We start from the raw sequence: 27,327 nt of genomic DNA on the forward strand, positions 1-27,327 counted from the left end.
CGCGTAATATCACCATTACTTGTAATCGGCAGTGCCACCAATTTCCACGGCGCGCAGTACATCCCGTACGCGAGCAGGTTCTCCTCTAATTACTCGCTCGGCAGATAATAACGCGCGTCGTTCGACGCGATAACAAGCCGAGCCGACGCCATCATTTTTCCCGCGTGTTCTCGTCCTCGGCAGAGGACTCACGGCGAATTCCCGGCCTAGCAAAAGGAAGAGGGAGGAGACGAGGGAGCGAACTGGAACGAGAAGTCAGGGCATTCAGCGTGGCTAATTGCTCAAATCATTAAGAAAAAAACATGAAATCTAAGCCCCGCCGTACAGTGGGAAGCCGTAGATAGCGATCGGCCGCGTTGTATACCGTAATGAAAATAATCACGGCAGAGTGCGGCAACGATAACTACGTTTCCAGTCAAATTTACCGCGGTTCGCCGCATTCCCTCTTTCGTTTGTCCTTGCGAGCGAGCGCGTTAGATTCCCGATACACGTTCGCGATTACTTCGATCGCGATGAAGATCACCCCTCCCAATTTCAATTCCGCGTCCAACTTCCGTTTCACATTTTAAAACATAAATACGAGTTCTGTTTCTTTCAGCCGTATCTCTTTTCCACATTTAGAACGTAACAAGCGTATATTACGAGTCTTGTCCATTTTATATGTAACTCCGAGCCCATTGATTTTTCTCTCTCTCCTGGTTTGCGTTTACGATCCTGCGGATTCGCGCGGTACTCGTGTAAACAGACCATTATGCACGCGGAATGTTAATCCCACGAATGAAATCGCGAAAAGTAAAAGTAACAGCTCTCCCGATTACTCGTTATTCTCTCTCACACACACACGCACACACACACGCTACGGAAACCGTTTGAGGCCGACGAGTCGTAGAGTCGCCGGCGCGAAATTCGTCGCGGTACGAAAGTGCCGCGATGAAAAGTAAGAAGAAAAAAAGGAGCGTAGAAAAAAAAAAAGAGGGAGGAGGGATAAAGACGGGGCAAATGCGCGGAGGAATAAGAAAACCGAGGAGTGCGGCCGCGCATTTGCGTATTGTTATGTTAACGCCCGCGCCAAGTAACAATCGGCACCAAGCACAATGGCGAAATCCCTGCTGAAAAGGGGGCAGGAAGGTTGTGGAAGCCGAAAGCAAGGGTTGGGAGGAGGGGGCAGAGCCGCGGGCGCGGGACGGGAAACGTTATCGCATTATCGTATTGCGGCGCCTCGTTGCCGGGACTCGCTTTGCCCTTACGTAAATTCCTGCAAACAAAGATTTACACCGATACAACTGTGAGCACGGTACCGCCATCCTCCCTGTTGCTTCTCTCTTCTCTCTCTCTCTCTCTCCCCCCTCCCTCCCCTCATTCCTTCTTTCTTTTTTTGCTCTCTCTTTCTATCTGGCGAGCTTGCGAAATCGCATGGAGTAAATGGGTGGCGATGTCCACCGCCCACTTTAATATTCCTCGTTTCCATAAAAATATAACGTTCCTCGAGACTCTCAAGACGGGGATTCACTACGAACCGCTTAACCTGCGACGAAATCGACTTCGATAACAATAGATGCGATGAGACCACCCGTCGATGCTTGTCTCCTATCGAATAAAGAAGCCACTCTTATTATTTTTGCATAATAGTAAAAATGAACTTGACGTTTAACGTCTGCGAACATGACGGTCAAATGTCACAACGCAACCGAGAATGTCATAAACACGAAAGAGAAAGACGGAGAATAAATGAATAAAAAACGGAAACAACAATACTTATTATTAGTCGTTGCTAACTTAATTTTTTCAGTCGACGAGACAGTACCGTAATATCTCACATATTTCTCACGACTAAAGAAAGAATGTTTCTTTTTTCTTTAATATCTTTAGGTTAAAAAAACTTTTTATTAACGCGTTATAATTGTTTATCGAGTGTTTCGAGTCAACGCGATCCTTCTCAACCAACGTATATATGGCAGAGGCAAAACATACAGCCCCTGTGTTATAAGGGGTGGGACTCGGCGAAGGGCAGCGAGGTGAACGGGGCGGACGGTGGCGGGTCATGGGTGGGTGGTGAATATGCAAATGTAATTGATATTACTTTTTAAATATTCCCCACTCTACCCGACAGAGAGGGGCCACCCGTCTGTCGCTCGGTCGCTCGCTTGCAGCAGAGGGTGCGCCTGCTTTATACACTCTTACTCTAAGTGCCTTTTACCCCCATGCCGACAGCCTCCCACCCCTCTCCCGTTCGGCGACTGCAACGTGCGGCGGTAGCGGCCCCGTAAGTAAAGGTAATTAATAGACCCCGAAGACCTATCGCGAGATTTCGCCGGATAACTGGCGAACGGGCTGTAGTTACCGGTGGACCGTGGCGAATTATCGCGTCTCGATAATTTGCGAAATTTCACTTCTGCTCCTAACTCCTTTCTTTTTTCATTCTAAATTGCAATTTCGTAATGAAAGAGCGTGCAAAGCGTTAAAATAAAAACGAGAAACGATGCAATTTTTATCGAGATATTTAATCCAACCGCAGCATAAAATTAATTGCGAGAGAATGCAAAATATTCCTTGCACAAAAATATCCTCAACAAGAACATTATGCAATCGTGTAAAATATTTGGACGTGCTCATAATATTTATTACCAAAGTGACCACATTTCTTGCGAGCTGAATGAATTCTAAAAACGAATAAATAAAATATGACTCATATTTGTGTGCATTATGTTTATGGAGGAGCTCTTAAAATAGATATATACAGTACAATATGCTGATTCTCGGCAAATAATTATGCAGGAATAGAAATGTACGTTATAATAATTAATTTATCAGGTGCGATATGGAGTTTATAATATAGGAATAATTAATAGATCAGAATATCTGATACTCTTATATCTGCATTCGTGTTAATAGTCATAAGGGATTTAGCAATTCCGATATGAGCGTAACTCTCGTTCACTTTTTCAATCCGTCGTTCCGTCAAACATCATCTCCCCCTTCCCGATTGATCTAATTCTAGCTAGTAGCAAAATCTACTAAATTATCATACATTAATTTGCACACAATGGACAATGAATTTATTAGTTAAATGCATTGCGTTGACGTTACGCTAATTATAATTTATGGTGCAATAATAGACACGATGTATGATTGCCGAATGGAATGCAAGCGATATAATAATCAAAAGGCGACGGATATCATTGCATTGCCAAAGATACAAAATCGTTATTTTCCTAATTAACACTTCAACTGTCCTAAATAGCGAGAAAGTATTTTAGTAAACCTATCGTTGTGTATCAAAGATATCACTAATTAAATCAAAAATCTTTAATATCAATTAGATTATACTGTATCAATAAAAGAAAAAAAACGAAACATACAATAAGAGAAAAAAGTGATTGCAATTACCACATTTTAACTGTAATTTACAGTCATTTTCAGTGCTACCTACATATTTACAGTTACTTTAACGATGCAAATTATAGCTACTAGGCATTATAATTATGTAAATTGTAAGCAACTGTTTAAAAAATAATTACATTTACTATAAATGTGATTGCATCAGCTATATAAAAATATTTTACCTTTACCATCTGTAGCTTAATATTTTGACTACGTTAATATTTGAAATTATCATAATTTATAGTAAAATTTCTTCATGGTTGATATAACTATAAACATAAAATTATTTTTGCTAATATTAAAAGCTGCATAATGACTATAAAAACAGAAGTGTTAATCATAATAATTTTGCAATCATTCAATTATAATTACAAATTCCAAACACTTTTCTTTCAACATGTAACAACAAATATTCGTAGTAAATTGTCAATAATTAATTATTATCAGTTCTAAGTGCATCCTATTTGCAAGTTTAGAAGATTGCACCATAACGTTCAACTTTTTGACAATAATCCTGCTTCGACCCTTTAACCATCTCGGTGTCGCATTATTTCCACATAAAGATTTTCAGTGAGGAATTCATAAATAGATAAAACGCAGATATCACAACTAACTACTACTTTAACACAACTGCCGACGGTAAAAATCTTCTAGTCAAACGGTGAACTCTCGTGTACGCCAATTCGCGGCGCATATGTCGAATCGAATACGAAAAAATATGAGGAAATCCGTGAGTTTATCTTCTTTCTATAGATCTACCGCCCGCTCGTGTACAACAGTCGCAACCGACCGATGTTAAGTGCGACGTTAAATAATTCGGCCGAATCCATAAAATCGTCGAGTTCAATTGCCGACGGCAAGGACAAAAGCGATCGGTTGCCACGACATCGAGATTCGACGCGCACGAAGAGATTGTTAAAATCCAATAATAAAAAGATTTTCCTGAGAATCTTCGTATTTAAAATATCATCATAAGGGCACATCGCACATTCTCAACAAAGACGTTTAGTAACGTTAGTTTCTTATCAGATTAGTCTAAAGCTTTACACGTTTTATTTTTAATAGCGGATGTTATAATAAAATGTATGAGCCGATTGAAAAAATTTGCCCAGAAAATAGTGACACAGCGACGATCGAGATATATTTCTTACATTTAGACTTGGAGTCTCAGATCCAACGTCTATTAATAGCAATATTTCTCATGATATGATCTCGCGCACGTGGCAATAAGGTGTATCTCCTGCCAAATATAGAAAGTCATTAGAATACAATGCGATCGTTCTCGCATCTCGCGACAAAAGTAATCCTTTTTCTTCTGCAACTCGCACTGCGGTTTTACATTATCGCGAATCCGTTCGAGCAGGTGTCAATAAGATTTATGATAATTGGCCGTTGACTGTCGAATAATTAGCGAGAAATTCGTATATCGCGGCACGCGTTATAGAACTCTGCGAGAGAATCCCACGATTAGCACACTCGTTCAATTAAATCGCCGGGGTAAGTATATAACTTGGGGGATCGCGCGCGTAACGAGCGCGTTTTCGTAGCGATAAAATAGCATAGCTAGACGGGACCCGCGTCGCGACATAAAAAAATTTATGCGCCGAATACGTAAGCGCGTACGTATAAAGGACTGTGAAAACGATGGGCCCGCACTCGCTGAATAACGAATGGCGAAGAAGTATCATAAGGATTTATGACCAATTACGAGGTGATTTGAATTCGCGGCATTTAGACAGCCGACGATGATTAATTAATTGGCCCCGCGCTCGCATCGCGATACGACGGGTTAATTGTTGTTTACGCTTATTATGCGGCATAACATTATCGCGTTTGATGATCGATAAAATTTCGCGCACCGCGCGCGCCGACGGTTTTCGACGATTTTTCAACGGGAAACGAATGACGAACGAGCGGATTTATCATTTTCCTCTCTCTCTTTTTTCCCCTTTTTCCTTCATCCTACCAAATAAATGCGGAATTAATTTGTAGCGAATTCGTCGACGATCAATGATTATTATGCAGAATTATACAAAATTACCTCGATTTTCGCGATTTATTTTGTTGCCAGCGGTGTGTAATATTGAAATAACGCCGCGGAACAGACGCCATGGCCACCGACGACGTAGGCGTTCGCATACAAGCACGGTGCTCCATCGAGCGTGCACACCGTCGGTGATTATCGGGCTTCCTGTCGCACCATTTCAAAATGGTGGATTATCTAATAGTCTTCACACCACGCAATGGCGTTTGTTTAGCGGGTCGTGCGGATCGTAAGAAGAAATCGATTTCTTTCCCGTAGCGCGATGCGTTCGGAAAAGAAAAGAAAAAAAAAAACCGAACGTTCGTCGATACTACTTATCGCATGTCGCGCGAGGAATCGTACATACGCGTTGCACGTGTGTCTGTGTGTGTGTGAGCGCGCTCATAATTGCACGTCAGCGCGAATACAGAGGCAGCAAGAGTAATTATCGCGTTTCCTGTCGTACGACGCGCGCAATGGCGAACGCCACTCCGAAGATGTACACTTCGCCATTGCAAATTCGCCTTCGTTAAAGCCTACAGATGTTACGTGAGATAATTCGCGCCGCGATCGAAAATTAACTCCACCATTTTTCTCATACAGATCTTTTCTTCTCTCAAACTAATTGCCGCGTCCGATGAACAAGGAGAGGATCCGAACGATAGAAGGACTTAAATCAATAGAAGAGATGACCTATCTCAATAATTACGCCGGTTATTCTTCTCGCGCTATCGTCGCGATCTCGATAATTATTATTGTCGGCAGTGTATCTCGGTATCGGATGATAACCGGGTGCGATGTTTGTCGATGCCGCGCGATGGAATTTTAATTTCCGCCGCGGTGACGTGGGAATTGAAATAACATTACGTAAATAATGTACGTGCAATAATAATGTACTTTTACCGTCGTGATTCTACACGTTGACACGCAATTGCGAACCACGCGTGTGCGTTTGGTCGTGTGTCTTTAATTTTTTTTTTTAATGGAACTCGGATTCCGCTAACGTGGAATGTGATTAACATTGATACAATCTTTAACAAAACATTTCATAAATGCTTAAAATAACCGCTTTATGGGTATCCTATTGCGCGCTTAAAAAGCCTTCATTGTTGAATTAATAACATTAATTGCTCTTATATCTTAAACTTCAAGCCAACTTCAACGAGTTTGAAGAAAAATTCAATTACATATGTGTTCTTTTTAGTTGCCCCCTCTTCGAGAAGTAATCCGCTCGTATCTAAGATTACTCTTCTTTTTGCATGTGAAAGAAAATTAACAATCGCGATCGCGGCGTGACTTTTAAATCCTCCAACCGCTCCGGAACCAATCGGCACAAATCGGCGTGGCGGTGCGTATCCGGTGCGAGCCCCACATACCGCTGTGACACCTATCTAACGCTGAGAAAGTCGCTCGCCATCGCGAACGAGTGTGAGCGGAAATCATCGCGGGTACGTACCGCCATCGCCAACAACAATAACAACAATAACAACAGCGACGACGACGACGACGACGACGACGACGACGACGACGACGACGACGACGACGACGACGACGACGACGACGACGACGACGACGACGGCGGCGGCAACGACGATGGCGACGCGGGAGTCGAGGGACGGCGAGGCATCCGTGCACTACGTAGTGCGCACGTAGGTCGTACACCCACACGACGTCACGCACACGTATACGTACGTACGAAGTTGCGTGCCGCGGGTAATTACCGGGTTTCGCCGTGGTAACGCACCAGCGATGGCGGATCCGCCTGCGTATAGCCGCGGCAGGATTCAGGCATTCGGGCATTCGGGCGACGCCACCGGCACACACGGTGTGTTCCCGTCACACCGTTGGTTTCAACGCCAATTAAACACCCGCTTGTCAAGGAGACCGGGGGCCGTGCGCGCGAGGCGCGAGGGGCCCGCCAGCACGCCGCCCGATTCCCCGCGATTCGCTCACTGTCGCACGCGATGCGCTACCGGGCGTTATTATTGCGTGTCATTGCCACCCACGCGATGGCGGTTTTGAGGAAACGCGGGAGAAATCTACGTGGGAAGAGAGCGCGCGACTAGCGAATCGCGGCTGCTTGGAATCTGAGCTGAATCCGATTGTGACACGTGTCATACGGCGTTGCGTTACACGTATTACGGCTGATCTCCTTATTATTTCAAAAATCGAAAATAAGATGCAAAGGTTGATGTTAAGGTTGATAAAAGCATTTTATAACATGAAACAAAAAAATTAATTAACATTATTTGTACGTCCGACTTAAATTCTTTTGGAATTGAACAGCGTCTCCGATCGTTGCCGTTGCCTTATCTCGACATCGATTGCTCAGAGAACTTCAGATGACTTGAAAATCAAGCAGAAAGTATATATAATCGTAAACGCGAAACGAAAGAAAAACGGGGCCTGCGACGTCGGCGGCCTTTCCCTCGCGCGTTATCGCGCGGAATAATTTTCCAGGCCGGAAACGTCTGAAGACAGAATAAGTACGCACTTGTTTAGATGAAAGGAAAGGCGGTATACAGCCGCGATAGCCGGGAATCGTCGTAAATCCTTCGGCAGGCCTCCGGCGCGCTGCGTGCAATTAGCGCTTATAACGAAAAATATGCGGGGAAAGTAATATCCGCGATAACGGGCCACGTCGCGCGCGGAATAAAATTTGCCCCGCGGGGAACGTTGCGACAAATGTCGTTCGCACTGCGTATAACCGCGCGCGCGCGCGCTCGTTTCGCAGTGCGTATCGTCCAATCACGCCACGCACCTGGATTTTTCCAACCACCCCTGCCGTGTCCAATCGCGAGAGGGAAAAATTGCAAATGCATATAGGTCGCGGCTGAGTAGGCAATACCCGGCGATAACGGCCGCTGTGCGTGCCCCGATAAAAAATATTTCGTAACGCGCGTCGGTCGTAAGCTCGCCTTGGATTTACGTTTTGACGAAGAAGGGGAAGGGAGAAAGGGTAAGAGGGGGAAAAATGTTTCTTGATAACGCGAGCCACGATTGTTTCGCGAATCGTTAGGGTCGCTTAAGTACGACGGACTATTCGCGGTGCGCCTCGTAATTGAGCGGATAATTATTCCCCGTTGTATTTTTCTGCTCGCATTTTTATGCGCCACGATATTATTCAATTGAGACATTTTATGCGAAAGAGCTTCTATTGCGGTGTAACAGCTGATCGCTCGTCGCGATTACGCGCTCCATTTATGTCTACGTAATTTCTAGTTTCAATGCGGTAACTTAGAGTTTCCTCTGAATACTTCGCCTTCTTTAGTACAAACTCTTCCACATTTATATGGAAAATTTTAACGAGAAAGTTAGTGCTGTCGGCTATTACATATCGTATACGGTATTTTTATCGAAGAATAGCATAGAATACATGCAAAAAAAAAACATTTTTCCAACAAAAAAATGACTTGTTTTCCCAATTACCAATTATTCATATTCACAAGCTGTACACTATCATCTATTAGAATCATCGCGCTCGCACGTACAGATGTAAAGAACCGTCAATTTTTCGAAAGGTCACGCGTTAGTGATAAGTGGTTATCGCTCAAGTGACAGCAGATACTAAAAAAATAAGAACTCTTTTACCGGCGATTTGTACCTGTCCGAGTCAACCAATCATCTTACTCATCGTCCTCGATATGCCAAGTTCGCCAACATGGAAACTTTTCCATCGTAGCGTTGTCTTTATCGCGATCTACGACGCAACGCGGTGTCAACATTGTCAAAGTAGAACGTACCTTGGCATACTATTGTCAGAAAAATGCGTCGTACGTTTTACCATACGGTTTTATCGCTTGGCAGACCTCTTCAGGAAAGATAAACACGTTGAGCAACTGTGGAAATTCACCATCAGATTTTAAGATAAGCCTAAGCTGCTAAGCGCGAAGTAAAGAATTGAAAATTTTGTTCACAGATACAAAGAAAAAAAAAAATTATAAAAAGATGTTTTCCGAGATCAAAAATAAAGCACCTGTCCCATGTCGTCTTTCATATTTCTAAATGCAAACGATAATGATCGAATTACCAGCAAAATAGATTCGTTAAACTTTTAAAGGGACGATGGAGCGTGAGCGAAAGCGCCGCAATGAAGATCCGATGGCATGACGACATCTCAGTAAATTAGCCTAAGCACAGAGTGGTAAGGGCGGTTCCTCTCGCCCCCTGACAATCAGCCCCCCGTGGCTTCGGCACCGTCGATTCAACGCTAGTTTTAATCACGTCGCACAGTCATGGGGCGCGGAGCGCAGCCGTGCTATCACCCATGGGGCTGTTTCGCCCGAAACACCGGGCCGCTCGCGGATTATCCGACTGCTTTATTAGCGCCATTCGTGTCTTCCCGCTTGCTCTTTTCCCCGGGCTGCGAGACGAAAGTCATATGAAACGCGTGCCTCGCGTGCGCCCCCGTCGATCGCGAATTGCACGATCGCGGCGTGCAATCAACGACGGCTTAAAGTCGCGGTTTTACCGTTACAATTGGAATTCCGGCAAATTATAGTCATAACGACAAAAACACGTTTTACCCTCGCTCATGGCCGTGATCACAATTTATGTTTTTATTCGTCACGTATCAACGTGCCGTGATGTGTAGCTGCCCGACTCTTTTTATGGCATTTTACAACGTTGCGACTTTTCACAGCTAAACAACTACACGCTACCCTTTTTTTTACCTTGAGGATTAGAACGATAATTCTGAGTCCCATAAAATAAATCTTATAGATTAATGTAACATTTTTTTCGTCATGTATATAGTTGCGACACCGCAAAGACGCCACTACGGATTTGGCATACCGTTGGCAAATCGACTCCACTGCTTCCCGTTTTTGGTGACTGATAACGGCTAGATTTGTCGACTTTTATTATTTATATCGATACGTCAAAGATGACTCGAAAGTGAGTCAAAACGTCCGTTTTGTAATTTAGAGATAAATAAATAATTTGTATATCATTACTCGTGATTGCGCACTTTTACCCGCGCTGACTCTCATTAGCCTGACCTAATTTCAATTACTAATTTCCCTAGATCACTTTTTTCTATATATAAATACATAAAATTTGTTTATCTATGTTAAAATTAATCCTCACAATGTTAATAAATTATTTTTTGGTTGAATTAAAAAATGGCTGACAGAATACGCAGGTCTTGAAATGACCTCTCATATATTACAAACGGAAAACCAATACTTTGGTTTAGATTCAATGCAATCGTGCTAGTGAACTCTGCTTTCGAGGCAGAGCCGTTTATGATTCGATTTGCATGTTTGATAAGATCCGCATTGCTAGGATAATGACCGTTAGACCTTAAAAGCAACGCGTGTGACGTTAAAGCGGAAATTACGCTTACGAGCACAGATAATAATCGTTTCCGACAATGCCTACAAACGTTCCTCTCTCTCTCTCTCTCATTTCAGTTTCCGTAATATCCAAATACGTCGCATTTTTCAGGCACGCATTTCAGGCAGTTATGCGTTTCAAAAAGAATTATATATTCCGGTTGTATATATCATAAAAAAGCAATAGGCACGCTTATCATGCGATTCATGAAAATACAGATGCCGAAATATGATAATGTATCTGAAAGTATATTTCTCGTACGAAATACACATTGGAAAGGAGAAATAAACGAGCTAGAAAATGATAATAAATTCGCAGAAGAAATCGTTATTAATACCTCGTAGATCAGACACGTCGACGTCGCCGACGGCATCTTCGCGATCGCTCCTGCTTCCGCGTGACATTTCGCGGGAAAACGCAACCACACGCCGCATTCGTGGCCATATAACGTGGCATCTTGATAATCGACTCCAGTTCGCTCTGCGTGCCACTACCCACCCTACTTGCCTACCTACGCAACAACGGAGATCGCTGGTCAGGTCGCGATACGACCGGCAGATAAAGGTGGATGGTCGATAGCTTTTTTTTTCCTTTGCGCGCACGACGGGCTCTTGCGTAAGAGGAAGGCCGCGCACGCTATCGCGGCGGATCAGCGTTTCGCACGCTAATTACCCATCGTGCCTGGCAAATGGCTTCCGCGGGTTACCCGAGAACGTGCCCGCTGATAAGGCGCAAATTTTCAGAAATCGACGCGACAAGATCAAAGAACTTCCCTCGCGCGATAACGTAACCGTGTCTTCAACATCCCGCCGCGGCTTCGTTTCAGTAACGAACGAAAATATGTTGAACCATTGATCACGGAAAAGCGTGATCACTTTCAATCTGCTCGATTGATCTTTGATCGTATGCACTGATGGATAGATGACTATGCTAGATCTTCATGTATGTATCAAGTTAGGAAATTTTAAGTTTTTTTTTTCAATTGTGAAATACTTGTCTAATTCCGGAATTATTTTTCGACAATAATAAATTATTTATTACGTTTTACAAAAGAATTTATTTAGAGTGATTTTCCCCTCTCCAGTAACATGGCTGATAAAAATTCAGACTGTTTCTTGAATAATACTCTCTTCTACTATTTTACGCATATCGATAGATCGCAATGTAATGCGATGCGTTCTACAACATCGAATTAAAATACGATGCTTGTCGAAGAATGAAATGGGAGCGATACTTTACAGTTATCTCTTCGAAAGCGCTTCAAAGACAGACATTAAAATGCGCTCGTTATCGAAGTTTAGCATAACGTTTAAAGTTCAGCGTTTGATATTTAAAGAAAGTACCTTGTTACATAAAAGTCCATTATTATGGACGCTTATCGTAGATAAGAACTCGCAGCGAAAATCGAGGCGAAGATAAAGATATGAAATTTCTACCTGGAGACTCTAAATTAATGTCTTCAGGTACAACTCATACTTGCAGTTGTTACAGTGAAGAATCCACTTATAATCAACAAACACGTTTTATTCTTCTTATAAATAAATAAGAACTTGATTATCATCCACTTTTGTACAGTTTGAAAGGTATTATTATTCAAGGGATTAATTAATACAATACTTTTTTTCTAAATCGACTGCTAAATTTTTCATTGACGACGTTAATTTCTAAACATTTCTTCATATTGCGTTTGAACGAACTCCGCGAAGATCCGCGTAAACGCGCGAAAGGATGGCACAGGTTATCGAGTCAAATATCGTTCCTGAAACTCGTTTCGCGGTCCCCGGGAGGATTTCGAGGATTTACGTATTTCCTCGCGCGCGTACGGTTGACGCGCGCACCATGCAGACAGCAGTCCTGTCGCGAACCAGCCGCGTCGGGCTTCTTTATTAAAGCCAACCTCGGGCTCCCCTTGGCCCCACGTGCCCAAGCTTATCCCGGAGAGACCTTCCATCATTTTAAAGCCCGCCGTGATAAAATTAGACGGACAATTTCATCCGAAGACCTCGAATGCCGCGATCGTGCGGGACGCGTAGGTAGGTGACGGTTTAATTTCATGCCTAGGGGTGATTCGACGTCCCTCGACGTACAATAGGCGTCATGTGCCTATTGCGTTAACAGATTGGCCGACAGAAATTCGAAATAACTCTATTACTATCCCCAGGCTGTACAACGAATTCCGGAAAATTCTTTCAAAGACACTGAACGCTGCCGGAGCAGACTAAAAGGGAATCTAAAGCGTCCATTGCAAATACGCGATTTTAAAGCTTAGGTGATTACGTTTAAACGTGTAAAACTTTGCGTCTCGCGTATCTTGTTTTCGTGAAACAGCATCTATCGTTATAATTGATAATATTGATGAGAAGATATACCCTCGATGAATAAAAATGACACGATTCGTTTATATTTATGGGCGCCTGTCGCCTTAAGCTTTCTCGTCAGAAGCATAGTTGCGACGGAAGTGACATTTATTGCAGCAGCGTGTGCAGCTTGAAGGAAACACGGGAGGTAAATGAGGGGACGCGTAATCGTGATATAACTTAACATACATGAAGTGCGCACCTCGTGACACAGTGTAGATTTAATGCTGCACAGCAATGCGAATAACGACTGAATTTCGCATTTACTAGGGAAATAGAAAACGGGAGATTAGCTCGATAAACGCATTAAATTTACACGTTAAAATTACCTTCTCACAAAGTCTTTAAAGTTAAACGACATAGTACATGACACTGCATAAACTGAAAAAAAGTTGAAATGTTAACAAGGCAATGTTACTTGTGACATTTCCGTTTTCTTCGATATTTATTGGTTGTAAAGAAATTCAAATATATTAACAAAATACGCATTTTACAAAAATATACATTTGTGAGAAAAATATCTCATTTTCTTATCAATTAGTTTGTTCGCTAGAAATAAAGTTTTATTTCACGTATTTAAATAAAAAAATACAATTGAAATAAACTTATATCTCACAAATAAATTTTTAAGACTCTTTTTCTCAGTATACGCTAAACAATCTTGCTACAATTAAATTGAAATTGAATTAATTCTGCATTTCGGTGCAATTATGAACGCTCCTCAATAAACGACCAAATAAATCGATTCATTGATCATCTATTTCTACAGTTTACTTATAGTCTCATAAATCCGTTACTAGGAAACTACCGGATAACGTCCCGATGAGATCTCGTCTCTCGCTCGTTCGGCTCGCGCATGAAAGACGACTTAAGAACGAAGGAACGAAGGAACGAAGGAACGAACGAACGAACGGGCAAACGCGCATGCATTCGCGCACGTGGAATAATAATTAGCCATCGCCGGTGCTGATACACGTTCCACACAAATGACGTGTCAGGTGCAGCTGTTGCGCATCGTTCCGCAATGCGGGCCGATGTACCTCTCCCCCTAGCCCCGCGGCTCTCTTCCTCGCTGTCTCCTTCTCTTCTTCCGTCTCTCTTTCTCTCTTACCCCAAGCTATACCGTCTACTTAACTCCGTTCCACCCTTTGTCTCATGGTTTCATAATGTCTCCCTCGGCAATCTCGGGTCCCAAAGTGCGAACCTACATGCGACGCGCGATCGCGTGCTACTTGTCATTAGACCCTCGACGGACCTAAAGAATGACTATAGCTGTATCTATATACTATACTGTAATGTTCCCCACGTCGTCCACCGTAGACTCTCTTCTACGGATGCACTTCCTGCCGTCGCGATTAAGAATCATACTCGCGACTTATATATCAACTTTTCGCGATAATACCATATGATGCGATTAATTCTCCTTGGACATGATTAAATAATAAAGAGAATTAATACATAGAACTGTTTGTTCTAAATTGTATATTATTTAAAAATAAATCTATCTTTTACGCTCACTTTTCATCTCAAAATTATATCTATTACGAAAAAAAGATTAAAATTAAAAATAGTTTTCTTACAATACGAGAAACTTGTACTTGTTTTTCTAGAAGAAGACCTTCGTACTGAAACATTAGGAGAACAAATCCCACGTCCTGAAAGGATACCTTTCGAAAAGCAACGAGCCGAATACGAGGAGTACTCGTGCGGTTCATACTCCAATTATGAAGCGGCGCTAGTTGGAGCATGTCTCGATCGTGCCGCCGCCGTTTCGATTCGAAACAGTTAGATCTGATCGGATCTCATGGGTAGCGGACTGACAGGAAATCGCCGGCCGTTTTCACGTGGCAGGACTAGTGCGGGGAAGGAGATGAAAACGGCAGACAGCAACGAGCAACGGGCAACGGCATTGCGGCATAGGTCGTTCATTACCCCGTTGCCCGTAATCGAGAGGAAGACACGCTGGAATAGAAAAAGAGGAAGGTAAAAGAAGAGAAGAGAAAGCAGAATGGAAGCTACGTGGCTTCCCACGGCGATTCGCGGTGGCGGCCGTCACGAATCGCATGACGACGTGACGACGACGATGGCGACCAGTCGACGAGGACAATACGTCTCCCTTCCTGAACTCTATGCCGTTCTCTCGGCTCGTTCCTAGCCGCATCATCGCCACGAATATCGGCAGCGAGACGGTGTACAGAGTGCCAAGGGGGAGAAAGAGAGAGAGAGAGAGAGAGAGAGAGAGAAAGAAGGGGTGATGTGGTGAGAGGGAAAGGTCTCTGGACGCTTCTAGCCTAGATCAAAACCTGTAATCACGACGTAATAATACCCGATCACGGAAGATATTGCACATTTCCCCGGAATCACTGCTATTCCCAGGGAAGATGCCCCCGTCGGGGTTGTTTGGGAGGTCTTACTGTTCCCCGACATGCAATCCCGAATTTGCTATATCTCGCTCTTCCTTCTTGGCCGGCCGATTCTTACACTACGCCGCTCGACTTTGCCCTGGGTCATATCGCCGTACCCTCTCCCTCCGTTCTGTCCTTCGTACCTATACCTGCGGTACCTATAGTTTCGTCTCGGTTTTCCTTTTTTCTGATTCGTGGCTAGCGATTACAACTTTGCGAAAGACGAACCGATGCTTTCGCACCGTCGTCGATTTCATTTCCGAGATAAAACAATTTTTCATAGAAACGATTGCTCTAAGTGGTGCAAAAGTTCTAATCCTTTCGTAATCTTTTCAGTGGAAGTTAAAAAGTAATTTCCAAGATTTCAAAGTCGCATGTAAAATTATCGTGTGTAATTATCAAATCAGACAGATGAACATCAAGACTTACAAAAAAAAAAAAAAATACAGATAATAATTCTTGATTGTTTAAAAAATAATAAAGCACGAAAGTAAAAGTTGTCTATATCATCGTACTTTTGTTCGTGCAGCATTATTGAAAATTATTTAAAAAATAGATGCAGGCTTTCCTGCGATAAATTTATAAAGAGCGTTAACTACCCGCAAGCAAGACGTCAACTAAGTATACAAAAATGGTATGCTGGTTCTTAATAAAGTTCACGGATGCAATACGCAAAGTAATCTAAATATTTAATCTAGATTAAATCAAGAAGACAAGCTGAAAAGAGAGAGACAGACAGATAGACAGACAGACAGACGGGCGTACGGGTGAATGAGATACGGTCGGCGCGGGCAATGCAGGTTTAACATTGTATGCTTTTTTACACGGTAACCGACGAACAGTTCGTCGGCCGGCTCGTGTACGGCGAGCAGTTCCGAAGCCTCTGGAGCCGTTGGGCCCAAGATGGGCCGGTAGGATGGTGGCTGGTAGCACGTTGGCGGAGGCCGTGGCAGACACAAGCGGTCAGACACACGCGGGGAAGGGAGAAAGAGGTGCATGCAGAGGGGCAGAGAATTGGAAAACAAGGTGGAAGGGTGCCCCGAGCCAGCGCCGTACCATTAATCATCGGGGTAATTCCATAGATGGCTCTTTGCTGTTCGAAGGAGCGAGCGATGCATGCCAAACTTATACCTCGTCCATCGAACAACCTGCGAAAAGACGCATTCGTTTTCTGCATTTCGTACCGTCGTCGCCACGAACCCGTAGCGCGTTTTTCGTATCACGGCGAGGTCCCGATCGATTAAGGATGGGGTAGTTCCGTAAGAAGCAAAGAGGAAAAACCTCGCCTCGTATAATCGTTCAATCTCGCCAATTAAATTTTTGTTTTAAACCGATAAAGATGTAGATCAAGTTTTGCATATCGAAAGAGTACTAATCTCTGCTTATAACTTATATTCGACATTTATATATTGCCTATATAATTATTCTATCTGCGCGCGCGCGTGCGCTATTCTACTATATCTATACAATCACTCTCACTTCGTTGCAAGATATACACACACGCGCGACAAGATTGCCTCTCTATTTAATCTCGCGCCGTGTATTAGCCGCGTTCTTTTCCACATCTCCCGTATATTTATGCCGTATTACGGGAATATTAACGACACGCCAGCTATCGCTTCGCACGTCTATTAAGATAGAATCGATAGCACATACCCACGTGAGCGTTAATCGAATAACCAGCCAGTTAAGAGAGTATCAGGGAAACATTAGATTTTTTTACGTAGATAATACCTATCTTTACGAACTGTAATCTACTATTAATTGAATGTTTGCATTTTAGATTATACACCTCAATCCTTTCACTTTGTCTTCATCGCTTGTCTCCTGCCAACTATGAAATCGCTCTTAATTTAATCATCGTCAAGTATGCCATTATCTCGATGTAACAAGCGGGATAATTGCAACAGAATTCCATCGCAATCGGCTTCTGTTCCGCAGGATTCGTTAAACAACGCCAGATTCCACCTGGCTAAATTCTTGAGCAACAAGAATCCGAGCATCCCTGGTCGTCGATCGCACGGAACACCGATTGTCGAACGTGAAGTACGAGTTACGATTCGCGGTCCAAAGTGGCGGGACAAAAATGAAAGGGAGGACGGTCGGCCGGGCAAAAAAAGGGCCAACTCTCGGACCCGCGGAGACACGGTGGCCACCGGGCCGCCCGAACGATGTCAGCAGTTTAATCAATGCATTTAGCCGAATTCCCGTCTGGCCCAAATAAAAGGCGAGACGGGTGGAGGTTAAGCGCAAAAAACGCGATGCGCGCAACGAGTCTCGTTCGGCTCCCTCTCGGTTTCTTTTCGCCGTGCTGCGACTTTTGGGACCTCTCTACGGCGGGCCTCTCTTGCCGTCCCAAAGCTTCCAAAGTCGTTAGGTATTCCACGAGCGTACACCGCTGTCCTCCCCCTCGTCGCCCCTCCGTCACTCCGTCGTCGTATCCTTGCGGGAGGAAGCCTCTTCTTCGAATAACATATACGTCAGCCACGAAGACGACTGCGAGACGAAAACCGGTGGCTCCACAAATCTTCGAGTTAGTCTTTTCATTCACTGTTTCTCCTTCCATCTTCCCGAAACCATCCGCCGCAAAACGCTGTCCCGACGCTGCGCGATATGTATGCTTTTTTTTTTATTTTCTCCTCCTTCATTAATTTTTAATGTTTTTAATAATAAAACTAATGAGATTTAATTTCGCTCCAATCAAACTCCAACGATAATGTTCAGATTTCTTTTACTAAAGCTAGCAGTTCTTATTTTCATCACTAATATTTTATTTAATGATAAAGAAGTCTGTTTAGGAAGTATGACTAGAAGCTTACACAGTAAAATATAAAATGCTAATTTTACACTTTTGTATGTCCCAGAAAGTCCATTCTAAATTTTAAGTTAAAATAACTCAACAGTTAAGTTAAAATAATTTAAAATAAGAGTTACTTTAACTTAACTTTAGAGTTATTTTAATTTTTTTACTGTGTATGTATATTTGGCGAGAATCTGCTGTACGTGTATTAAACGCTTTGCATATTTAATGTTAAAAATATAATATAAAATATTTCGTGCAAGTTATATTTGAGGCATAACTACGTATGTCCGAGTCATTGATAGTCAACGAGTCGAGCATCCTGTCCGAATCTACTATCTCGTTAAACATCTTCTAACAGCGGACCTAAAGTTGTTTCGTGAAACGTGACAAAGAAACCGACGGAGGTAAAGGAGATGTTAGCAGACAACCTTCCCTTTTTTTTTCTCCAAACTTGTCTACAACATGACTTACGCGTTTTGTATTAAAAACATATGCGCTTATAAACATCTACTCCCTCTTTCTGATGATTTATATGCGACGAAAATATTAATTTTACATTGCAGATGAGATAAAAAATAAAAATCAAAGTTAATAATCTCTCAAATCACTCACAAATAATATTTGTTTCGTAAAATTCTTTTTGCGCTTTCGGCATGTTATACATATATAATCAAGAATTTACAGCGTTTTAAGATAATATTTCTCTCCAATCTCGATGCGCAATACATCCTTACGATCCTTCGAGCCGAAAAGACAATTTCCATAGTATCCGCGCGTGTAATTTTATTTACGTCAAGTCTTCAATTTGAGGCAAACTGGGCGCAGATGCGGGCATATCGTTTATTTGCGCAATGAGAAACAAAACGCAATATCTTATTGATTTATCCTTTTTATTATTTCTTTTTTGTGCAGGGCGATGAGCGCGTGACGCCGCGGTCTGACCGCAAGCTCGTTACGCCTGTCGGAAGTATAAATCAACCGCAAAGTTATTCCGCCGTGCTGTCGGGAACTCCCCGTAGGGCGCCTCGTTGGAAACTGCTACCACCTTCTTGTCCGCGATACCGTTCGCGCAGGTACGTAAGTCTGTCTCACGTGACCGCGTCATAAGCGATTTATAAAAATCGCGACGACAGCGGTGCGGAGTTAGCGTGACGACTCTCCGTCAAACCTGTCGCTAATTTTCGACATGGAAAAAAGCCCCGCCCCCCCCCCCTCCCGATCTTCTCCCTTGTTCCGCGCCTATTTTTAGCATCCTCGACTTTTCTCTCCAAGGTACCTTATTTTATTCCAAAAGAGGTGCCTCGTCAAAATGAACGAAGTCATGCAACGTTACTCTGTTTAATGGCAATTAATGTGACTTATCGCTGTCGCGGCGCCCTGGGATTTTGCGGTAATTATAATTTATGGCCACTTAGGGCGCGCGTATACATTGATAGTTTTGTAACTGTATTTTCTTTCGATTATCTCTCTCGCCCAGGCCGTGTGCACGCACGCACATCGGTGCAATAGCGAGACACGAGCGGCAATAGCGGTGCCCTCATAACACCCTGAGAATCTAATTGTAAGGTTGCCGCGCGAGAGCAGGTCGCGTTTTCTCGATAACAAAGACGTAAGTAATGATAATGTGGTAACGACCCCGGGACCGGTACAGTTACTCGCAACGGCACGCGGGGGAAAAAAATGATTTCCTAACTAATACAATCACAAGAGATAAGACCGCGTGTGGTTGTAATAAGCCCAACATTGTACCGACGTAATACATAATTACCGATCCGGCGAGATCTGATAATCGTTACGCCGGTAATTGGCACCGGCAAGAATAACATTTCTCCGATGGCCCCGTCGTCGTTTCTCACGAGAAACGTTCGCGGAGCATCTACAGTTTTCGTTCGTTTGACAGAATTAACTTTTTTTTTCTTATTCGAAGTATAGGTATATCCCTCCCGCTACTAATCCTAGCGGATCGACGAGAAAGGCAAGCATACACGACTGAATGTATTGCGAGCACGCGAAAGAGGGCGAAAACTTAGAAAAGTTGAGTTCCGAGTAAACCCGGAATCGTAGGATAATCCAAGATGATCGCTTAATAGCTTTAGGAAAGAATCGACTGGGGATGACTACTTTAAATTACCATAAGCTCCGACTCTTCCCGGTTAACGAGCGGAAGAGACGAGACCCCAAAAGTGTTGAAACTAACCGTCGGAATAAGGGGAACAACGTAAAAATCGATCATGATACTGTGCTTTTGTATTAATAAATTAATACAAAAGAGAAAAGTCTAATTATTAATAATATAGAGAAAATGATAAGATTAAGAAGAAACTTCGATCGATCCACACGAATATCGCATAAATTTTGTATCACGATGGTTGAGGGTAGGTCATCTCAAATTTGCTCTCAGCTAAGCGTTCGCGTTAAGAGAAACAAGTTGATGGCACTTATTATCGGTAACCTAACGTAGAAACTGCTAGTTTTCTCCTAGCTGCAAATTCTGTATTCTTCAGCCGAGAGAAAGCGCACGGAATCTGATACACCCTACGCCAGTTTTAATAAATGAGCACGCGTTGACAACGATCGTGAGATTGGCCTTATTAATTAAATACGTTAATTAATTTATGAGCGAGGGGAGAGCCCGAATAATTTCTCAATTGCGTTTCTAGTCGCAATCGCGGCTGAACAAAATATAATGCGGATCGATAGACATCGTAACGCACCGTAGGCACGGCAACAAAATAACATTTCTCAGTCGGCGTCAGTCCAGAGACTCTCTTACGATTATATCAGCTATCCTTCCGTGTGCTAATAATTATCTCCCGATTTCTTCTCTAATTTAACGGCGCATACGTTACACGCGTAGCGTTCCGGTTACGCACCGCTAAAATCTAAGAGCCGCGCCTCCTTTAATTGGCCCCAAATAAGAGTGATTTACAATTGTAGGAAAAGAAAAGAAAGTATCTCGTTTCTTTCACGCTTTTCCCATTGAGATAACAAATAAAAAGTATTTAATATAATATTAGCGCACACGCGTCTTAATTACGTCTCGCCGCCTCTTTCCCAAGAGCAGAAGCGCTCTTAACCATCACGGAAACGTGCCAGACGGTTATTTCGTGAAACTCGCCGCCACCGCATCGCACAGATGAGATACTTATCGCGGAATCAAATGAGAAATTCACCGTCTGTCCTATGAAAGAGACATCCCTCTTTCCGAGTCCACCGAAAGTCGTAAAACGTCCAGCACCCACGTAGAAACTGGTATCACGTACCACCGTACTACGGCTGAACCTTTTGTACGCTCGCGTGTGTATTATCACGTGGTGCATACAGTCGCCACCACAAATAGTCCCGAGACGTCGTGTCTCGCGTGGCCGTTCGCTTGAAGCTCCAATCTCGCTTTAAATCATGGAAATATTAGATAAGCGCTTGGTCGAAAATGTAGCCTGCCGCGAAATGCCCTGTAATCTTCAATTCTTGCGAAATTGGAGCAAGGCCGTGCTGATCCTACCGTTACTAAATTTCGTCGTCAGGCGTCATATTTATAACCGTAATATTATTTTCGAGCACTTTCGTATTCCTAGGATAACTTATTTCATTGTTATATTCGCCTTACATGCATTATTTGTAATAAACTATTAGCAACATGGAAAAAAATACATTTGGACAAAATACATCTTCAATACGTTTCTCTTCATCTCTAGCTTTATACAAATTAGTGAGTTACCGTTCTCATAAAAAAAAAGTCTTATTCACGGTTGAGACTGTACCATACACGTGGACATTTTGTGTGTGGCGTACGTGCCTGTCGTCCGTTCGTTCGTTCGTTCGTTCGTTCGTTCGTCATGAGTGCGTGCGCGAACGTCCGCACTCGTCGGAGAGGATGCTCGCTAGCTCGTTCGCTTTGCTCGATCATGGGACAAAAGTCGAGCCTACGTCTCGTGGGAACGTAAAAGTCACGCTCGCTCAAAAACCGTGCGTCGTGCTACACGTATTAAATCGAGCGCGAGCGGTTTCTTGCATCGCGACGACTCGACCGGAGTATCATCGTTCCAGAGCAGAACGCCGGAAATGCTCTTTGGACATTATCAATAAAGAGTAACCGAATGACAACACTACTATTGACTTATTAAATTACTTTTTCAATATTATATAATGAGTGATAAACAAAGCAATTAGCTTGACTGATAAAAAGAATTATTAGGAAACGGTGAAAGCCATAAGTAAAAAAATATCACGATACGTATCGCACATTGGCATTCCAATAGCGTGCTTATTAAAATCATGTAAAATCAGTTGGATTTGCGGAGACACGTACCATTCTCATTACCGTAAATTCGTAGCATTGATAATCCCCCGTCGGCGTTGACGATGGCGAGAAGGATAAGGATTACGATAGTCGCGGTAACAGCGGCATAATTAATTGCGTTTGCTTTTTCTGCGCGTGCAGTCGATAATCGCCGCGATCTCGATTTCATGCGGGTACACGGCGCGCACTCACGCGCGTGCACCATGCGCGAAGCCCCGATTATCTCGTAATTCGTGAAAGTATCTCGCGCTTTTACGCGAGAAAAATCGCGCGCGCGCGCGCACGCTGGCCGGTAATAGAGACACCGAGGTATAAAACCGCATCGGTTTACAGCCGCGCGTCGTTGTCGGTCAGGTGCGTCGGTCTCACTCTCCCGGTTGGATGTGCATCCTGACGCGATTGCACCTGTCCGCCGTGGCGGCGCAGGCTGCCCCGTTTTATAGAAGGCTACTTTCTATATCGCCGATCTATCAAATTGGCCCCGGCAGATAAGAAATTAGGGGAAGCGGTCGTGGCTTAAAAGCGCCCGTGACGGGACATTCCCGACTGTTAGCTGGCCCAGCGTCACCCTCGTCTCGCGCGCTTCACGGAATTTTATGGCTCTTCGGTACGATATCACCTGCTGCTCGAAGCAACGCCCCTAACCGATGCTTAAGTTATCATCGCTTCCTTCAAACTACGTCGATTACTTCCCAGCGATATATCTTCTCTCGCGATTATCGAGATTTCAGAGGCTCGAGGCGGAAGTGAACCGAAGCTTAATTAATCCCAATCCCGTAATTTCTAATATCCGCTCTTAAGAGAGAGAGAGAGAGAGAGAGAGAGAGAGAGAGAGATTTTTATCCCATCGCGCTTGTATTTTTCCAAACCCGCTCGCTCGTGAATTCCGTCGTTTCGCGCTCGAGAAAACATTTAAACGTTCGAGACATTCACAGGTATTTACGAGAGAAAAAAAATATAACATGACGGAGGCGGCGTCTTAAAAACGGAAACGTTGTGGGATAATAACTTGATTACGCGGCGTGTTTTATCGAAAAATCATATAGCAATTAATAACGTTCATTAGAGACGACCGCGCGCGCGATAATAATTCCGTTTGATAGGCAATTAGACGAGGGAGCGAGTAATTGCGTTAATTGAGACCGAGACCGAGCGCAAGTTGCGCAAAGCTTGGCTAGATATATGGAACCGTTCCACACGCACGTCGCAGTCCGTAATCGTTCTAATCGCGGTTCTTCTTGCTTGGAAATACCTCGCCTCGCCTTTAGGCTCGTTCCAGAGAGCCCTTTCGCCCGCACGGCGCTTTTCTCTCTTCCTGCGAAAGTCACGCGAAAAAAGTTACCTGCCAACGATCCATAGAGATCGCTAACTTTTGCGCCTAGCATCGTGCAGTCGCTAACGACCTATGGCGTCCCATAACCGTGCTCTGAGTTACGTTCAGGATAAAATACTAAAGCGATACTTAGACCGAGGGGCAAAAAAATTTTACCTTCATAAAATATCGTTGCTTTGAAAAACTGACCATCTCGATATATGAAAGGCTAAAGTTACCAACTGCTTTTAATATTCGATATACTTCTAAATATCCAGTTTGAGTTACAATTTTTCTTACATTAGAACATTTTATCAGAAATTACCGCCGATTTTGTAAATCATTTCTATACTTTTGTCGTTCGCTAAATACGTCTGTAATATCCAGCACTGAAAAAGTTTAAAAATAATCAAGCTTCGATGAAATAATTTCAATTAAATGTTTAGTTAATACAATCAAACGTTTAATAATATGTAGTAACTATATTAACAGTAAGCAAATGATTACTAAATATTTGATTATACATTAGTCGAACATTTAATTGAAATTATTTTACCAAAGCTTCGTAACTAGATTTTTTCATTATCAAACTGTTTTTTAGCGCAGGACGATAAAAATTATTCCCACGAGTTTACATTTCTCAGCTGTTCTTTTTAAAGGGCACAGGTCACAATCGCATTTCTAGCGACACCAAAGTTCATGTATGTATTTATACATAATGGTGTATCGTCCGTCCCGCGCGATGCGTAGACACTTATAACAGCGACATCCTGGACATCTGCCGACCTCGAGGCCCCTGGCCTCTTCATCTTGGCCTTGCTGTATTTTCTTCCCCTTCTTTTTTTTCTTCCGGCGAATGTCGCGCAATAAAGCCGCTCCCGTCGGCATAATACAGCAGTAAGCCCTACCGATATTTGCCATTTTATGTAACGTGTACTTACGTGCCTCATATTAAACAAGAACGAAAGATACGAGTATGCATTGCGGAAAGAAACGAAGAAGCAAAACTTGTTTCTCTGTTCCGAGTTCGTTCACTCTTCTTCTTGCAAAATTCCAGGCATTCGCGTGTAATATAAAGTAAAACATTGTTTTATAATCCATGGAATCGCTCTAACGATTTAGCGTCGAAAGAAACAGAAAGATCCAATCAGAGACACTGCACTTCCACAGATCGGATGCTACTCGCCGCGTAATCCACCGGCCAAAATGATCGGAAAAAAAACTCGCGCATTAGCATAACTAGATATCGTGTTATGACTTAATCCGTCCGTAAATGAATGTAACGCGTCCAAAACAAGATATCATCGCGAAGCTGGCGAATTTGAGTAATGATGGTGATCCGAAATATGTTAATGTCAATTGAACGGGATTAATGAGAGCCAATAATTTATATTCCGTTGTCAGTACACGTTTCAAACGGGCCTTAAAACAGCTTGATTGACATCTCACCGCGAATATACCGATAACGAAAGTATGTTAGAGCGCGATCTCCTCACGTCACCTCTATAGCGCCTGTTAATTTTTCACGCGCGCGATTAATTAACATACGCAAATAATTCCTTAGCGCCGAAACACTTATGACACGCTCTATAAATTTTCGCTGTTCGGGCGCTTATTAACGACCGTAGTTAAACGTAATTACGGTCGGAACGTTTACGCACAGGTATCAATTACCAGAATTATTATATCCGACTATTTACGTAGATACGCTCGGCGCGCGCATAATCCGCGCCCGTAATTTGTGCAATGCAAATTTCTATCCCGGCAAACGCGCACTTATTAATACTTTCGACATAACGACGCGACGAGAGCCGCCCCTCCCCCCCCTTCTTACGTGTAACGTTTACACGCGCATCATTCATCGGGATCATCGTTAACGAGAGCATAAATATGCATTCGATTTGCCTTCATACACGCCGCTTTCTTGTTACTGCCAAAATAAATCTACATAACGACTTGGAAAACGCGAGTTTTAGAAATTCTAAACTCGACGTAATTAAATAAATGACTCTCATTTAACGCTCATAAATTATTACGTAATTCTGTTGCGCGAATGCACAAAATTCACGACTTAATGAATTCAAGGCATAATGAATCGCTCAATCGAGCGTTAATGCATCTTGTAACGTTCCCATATTTTTTTTTGTGCAACAAACTGTGCGACGTGATGCCGATAAAATCTTCGCGTGTCAAGGTAACAACTTATCAGCAAACAAAATCATATAAATCCTTGTTTATTTACATAGCGTAGCTGATTTATCGGGCGCAATTATTTATTAACAGCGAACATCGAAGAGAAACAATTGTCGAGAGATTTCGTAGTGATCCCCCTCCCGATTCGTCAGGGAAATGTCGAGGCGTGGCGGAAACATTTTACGCGACAAAAAAGAAGAGGTCCCGAGGGAAAACGATTTCGGAAAGGGCAGCGCGTGGGCGGTCCCGTTCGCGGGCGGAAAAAGTCGCCGGCGGAACGTCCGCGTCGTCGGTCTTCGTAGGTGCGGAGTATTTCTGGGCGTTCATTAATTTTGTACCGTTGTCACCAGGAGGAATATGCGTATTCATGAGACACACCGAGGCTTATAAACGTCGGGCTATTAGTGATACGATTAAAATGTGCATTTCTCGAGCGTTGTTTTAAACGCAACACCCGACCCGTGACTCCGCCCGGTCGCGGCGCGGTACACGCGCGCGCGCCTATTTCGCGTACGCGATATTTTATTCTCGCTGCCGCTGCCGCACACGCAGTTTTATCTACCGGAAGAAATAATAATGCAGCCGCATCGCCTGCCGGTGGTTTGCGCGCCGCGCCGCGTCGCCAATTAATTTCGCTCTTTACGTTTCGCTCGGTTATCACGCGACGGAGCGACGCGTGCGACATCGATACGCAGAATCGCCAACGCGATTTCGTTACACGCCCGGGAGACGAATTGCGCAGCTAGAAACAATGGCATATCGAATTGCGTGTAACACGGAAGCGAGAAATTCAACCGAGAGTCGTGTGAACTGATCGAGAGAAAAATTAGGTCCATTTTCGCTAATGTAGATCAACTTTCATCTCACAATCAGTTTAATTTACCTTTTATCTTTTTCTAATTTTTAAAACTAGAGAAGAATAAAGAGTAAATTCAAAGATCAAAGTTGATCTACATTAGTGAAAATGGACATTCATCAAATTTTTTTTTCCATTTCAAAAAATAGAATTGACTTTTACGATACCATGATCAAAACGGTGCCTCATCCCTACCATCCTGGACATCTCGAAACTCCTCATTTTTTCACTTATTTAAAATAATTAAAAGAAATCTCTAAAAATTTACGTACTTTCAGTTTCTTGGAACAAATGTTGAAACTTCACTTTAGAAAATAATAAAATGTAGTATATAATTTAATAACCGAAGTAATCATAAGT

At 43.1% G+C, this 27,327-nt stretch overlaps 1 protein-coding gene across 6 annotated transcripts in view; it reads left to right on the top strand.

The window, feature by feature from the left end:
- The window catches only part of LOC120359156, a 159,712-nt gene that overhangs the window by 85,515 nt on the left and 46,870 nt on the right, over positions 1–27,327 (top strand). For 3 of the 6 annotated variants that reach the window (XR_005575977.1, XR_005575973.1, XR_005575974.1), the window contains one exon: positions 19,219–19,379. Coding sequence is in view for 1 of the 6 variants with exons in the window: in XM_039455719.1 (XP_039311653.1) it covers positions 16,316–16,573; positions 19,219–19,379 (419 nt within the window). In the remaining 5 variants the exon portion in view is untranslated. The other 3 variants (XR_005575975.1, XM_039455719.1, XR_005575976.1) reach the window with 2 other exon arrangements.

The sequence above is a fragment of the Solenopsis invicta genome, chromosome 12 (assembly GCF_016802725.1).
Source record: "Solenopsis invicta isolate M01_SB chromosome 12, UNIL_Sinv_3.0, whole genome shotgun sequence".
In the NCBI taxonomy this organism is placed as follows: domain Eukaryota; kingdom Metazoa; phylum Arthropoda; class Insecta; order Hymenoptera; family Formicidae; genus Solenopsis; species Solenopsis invicta.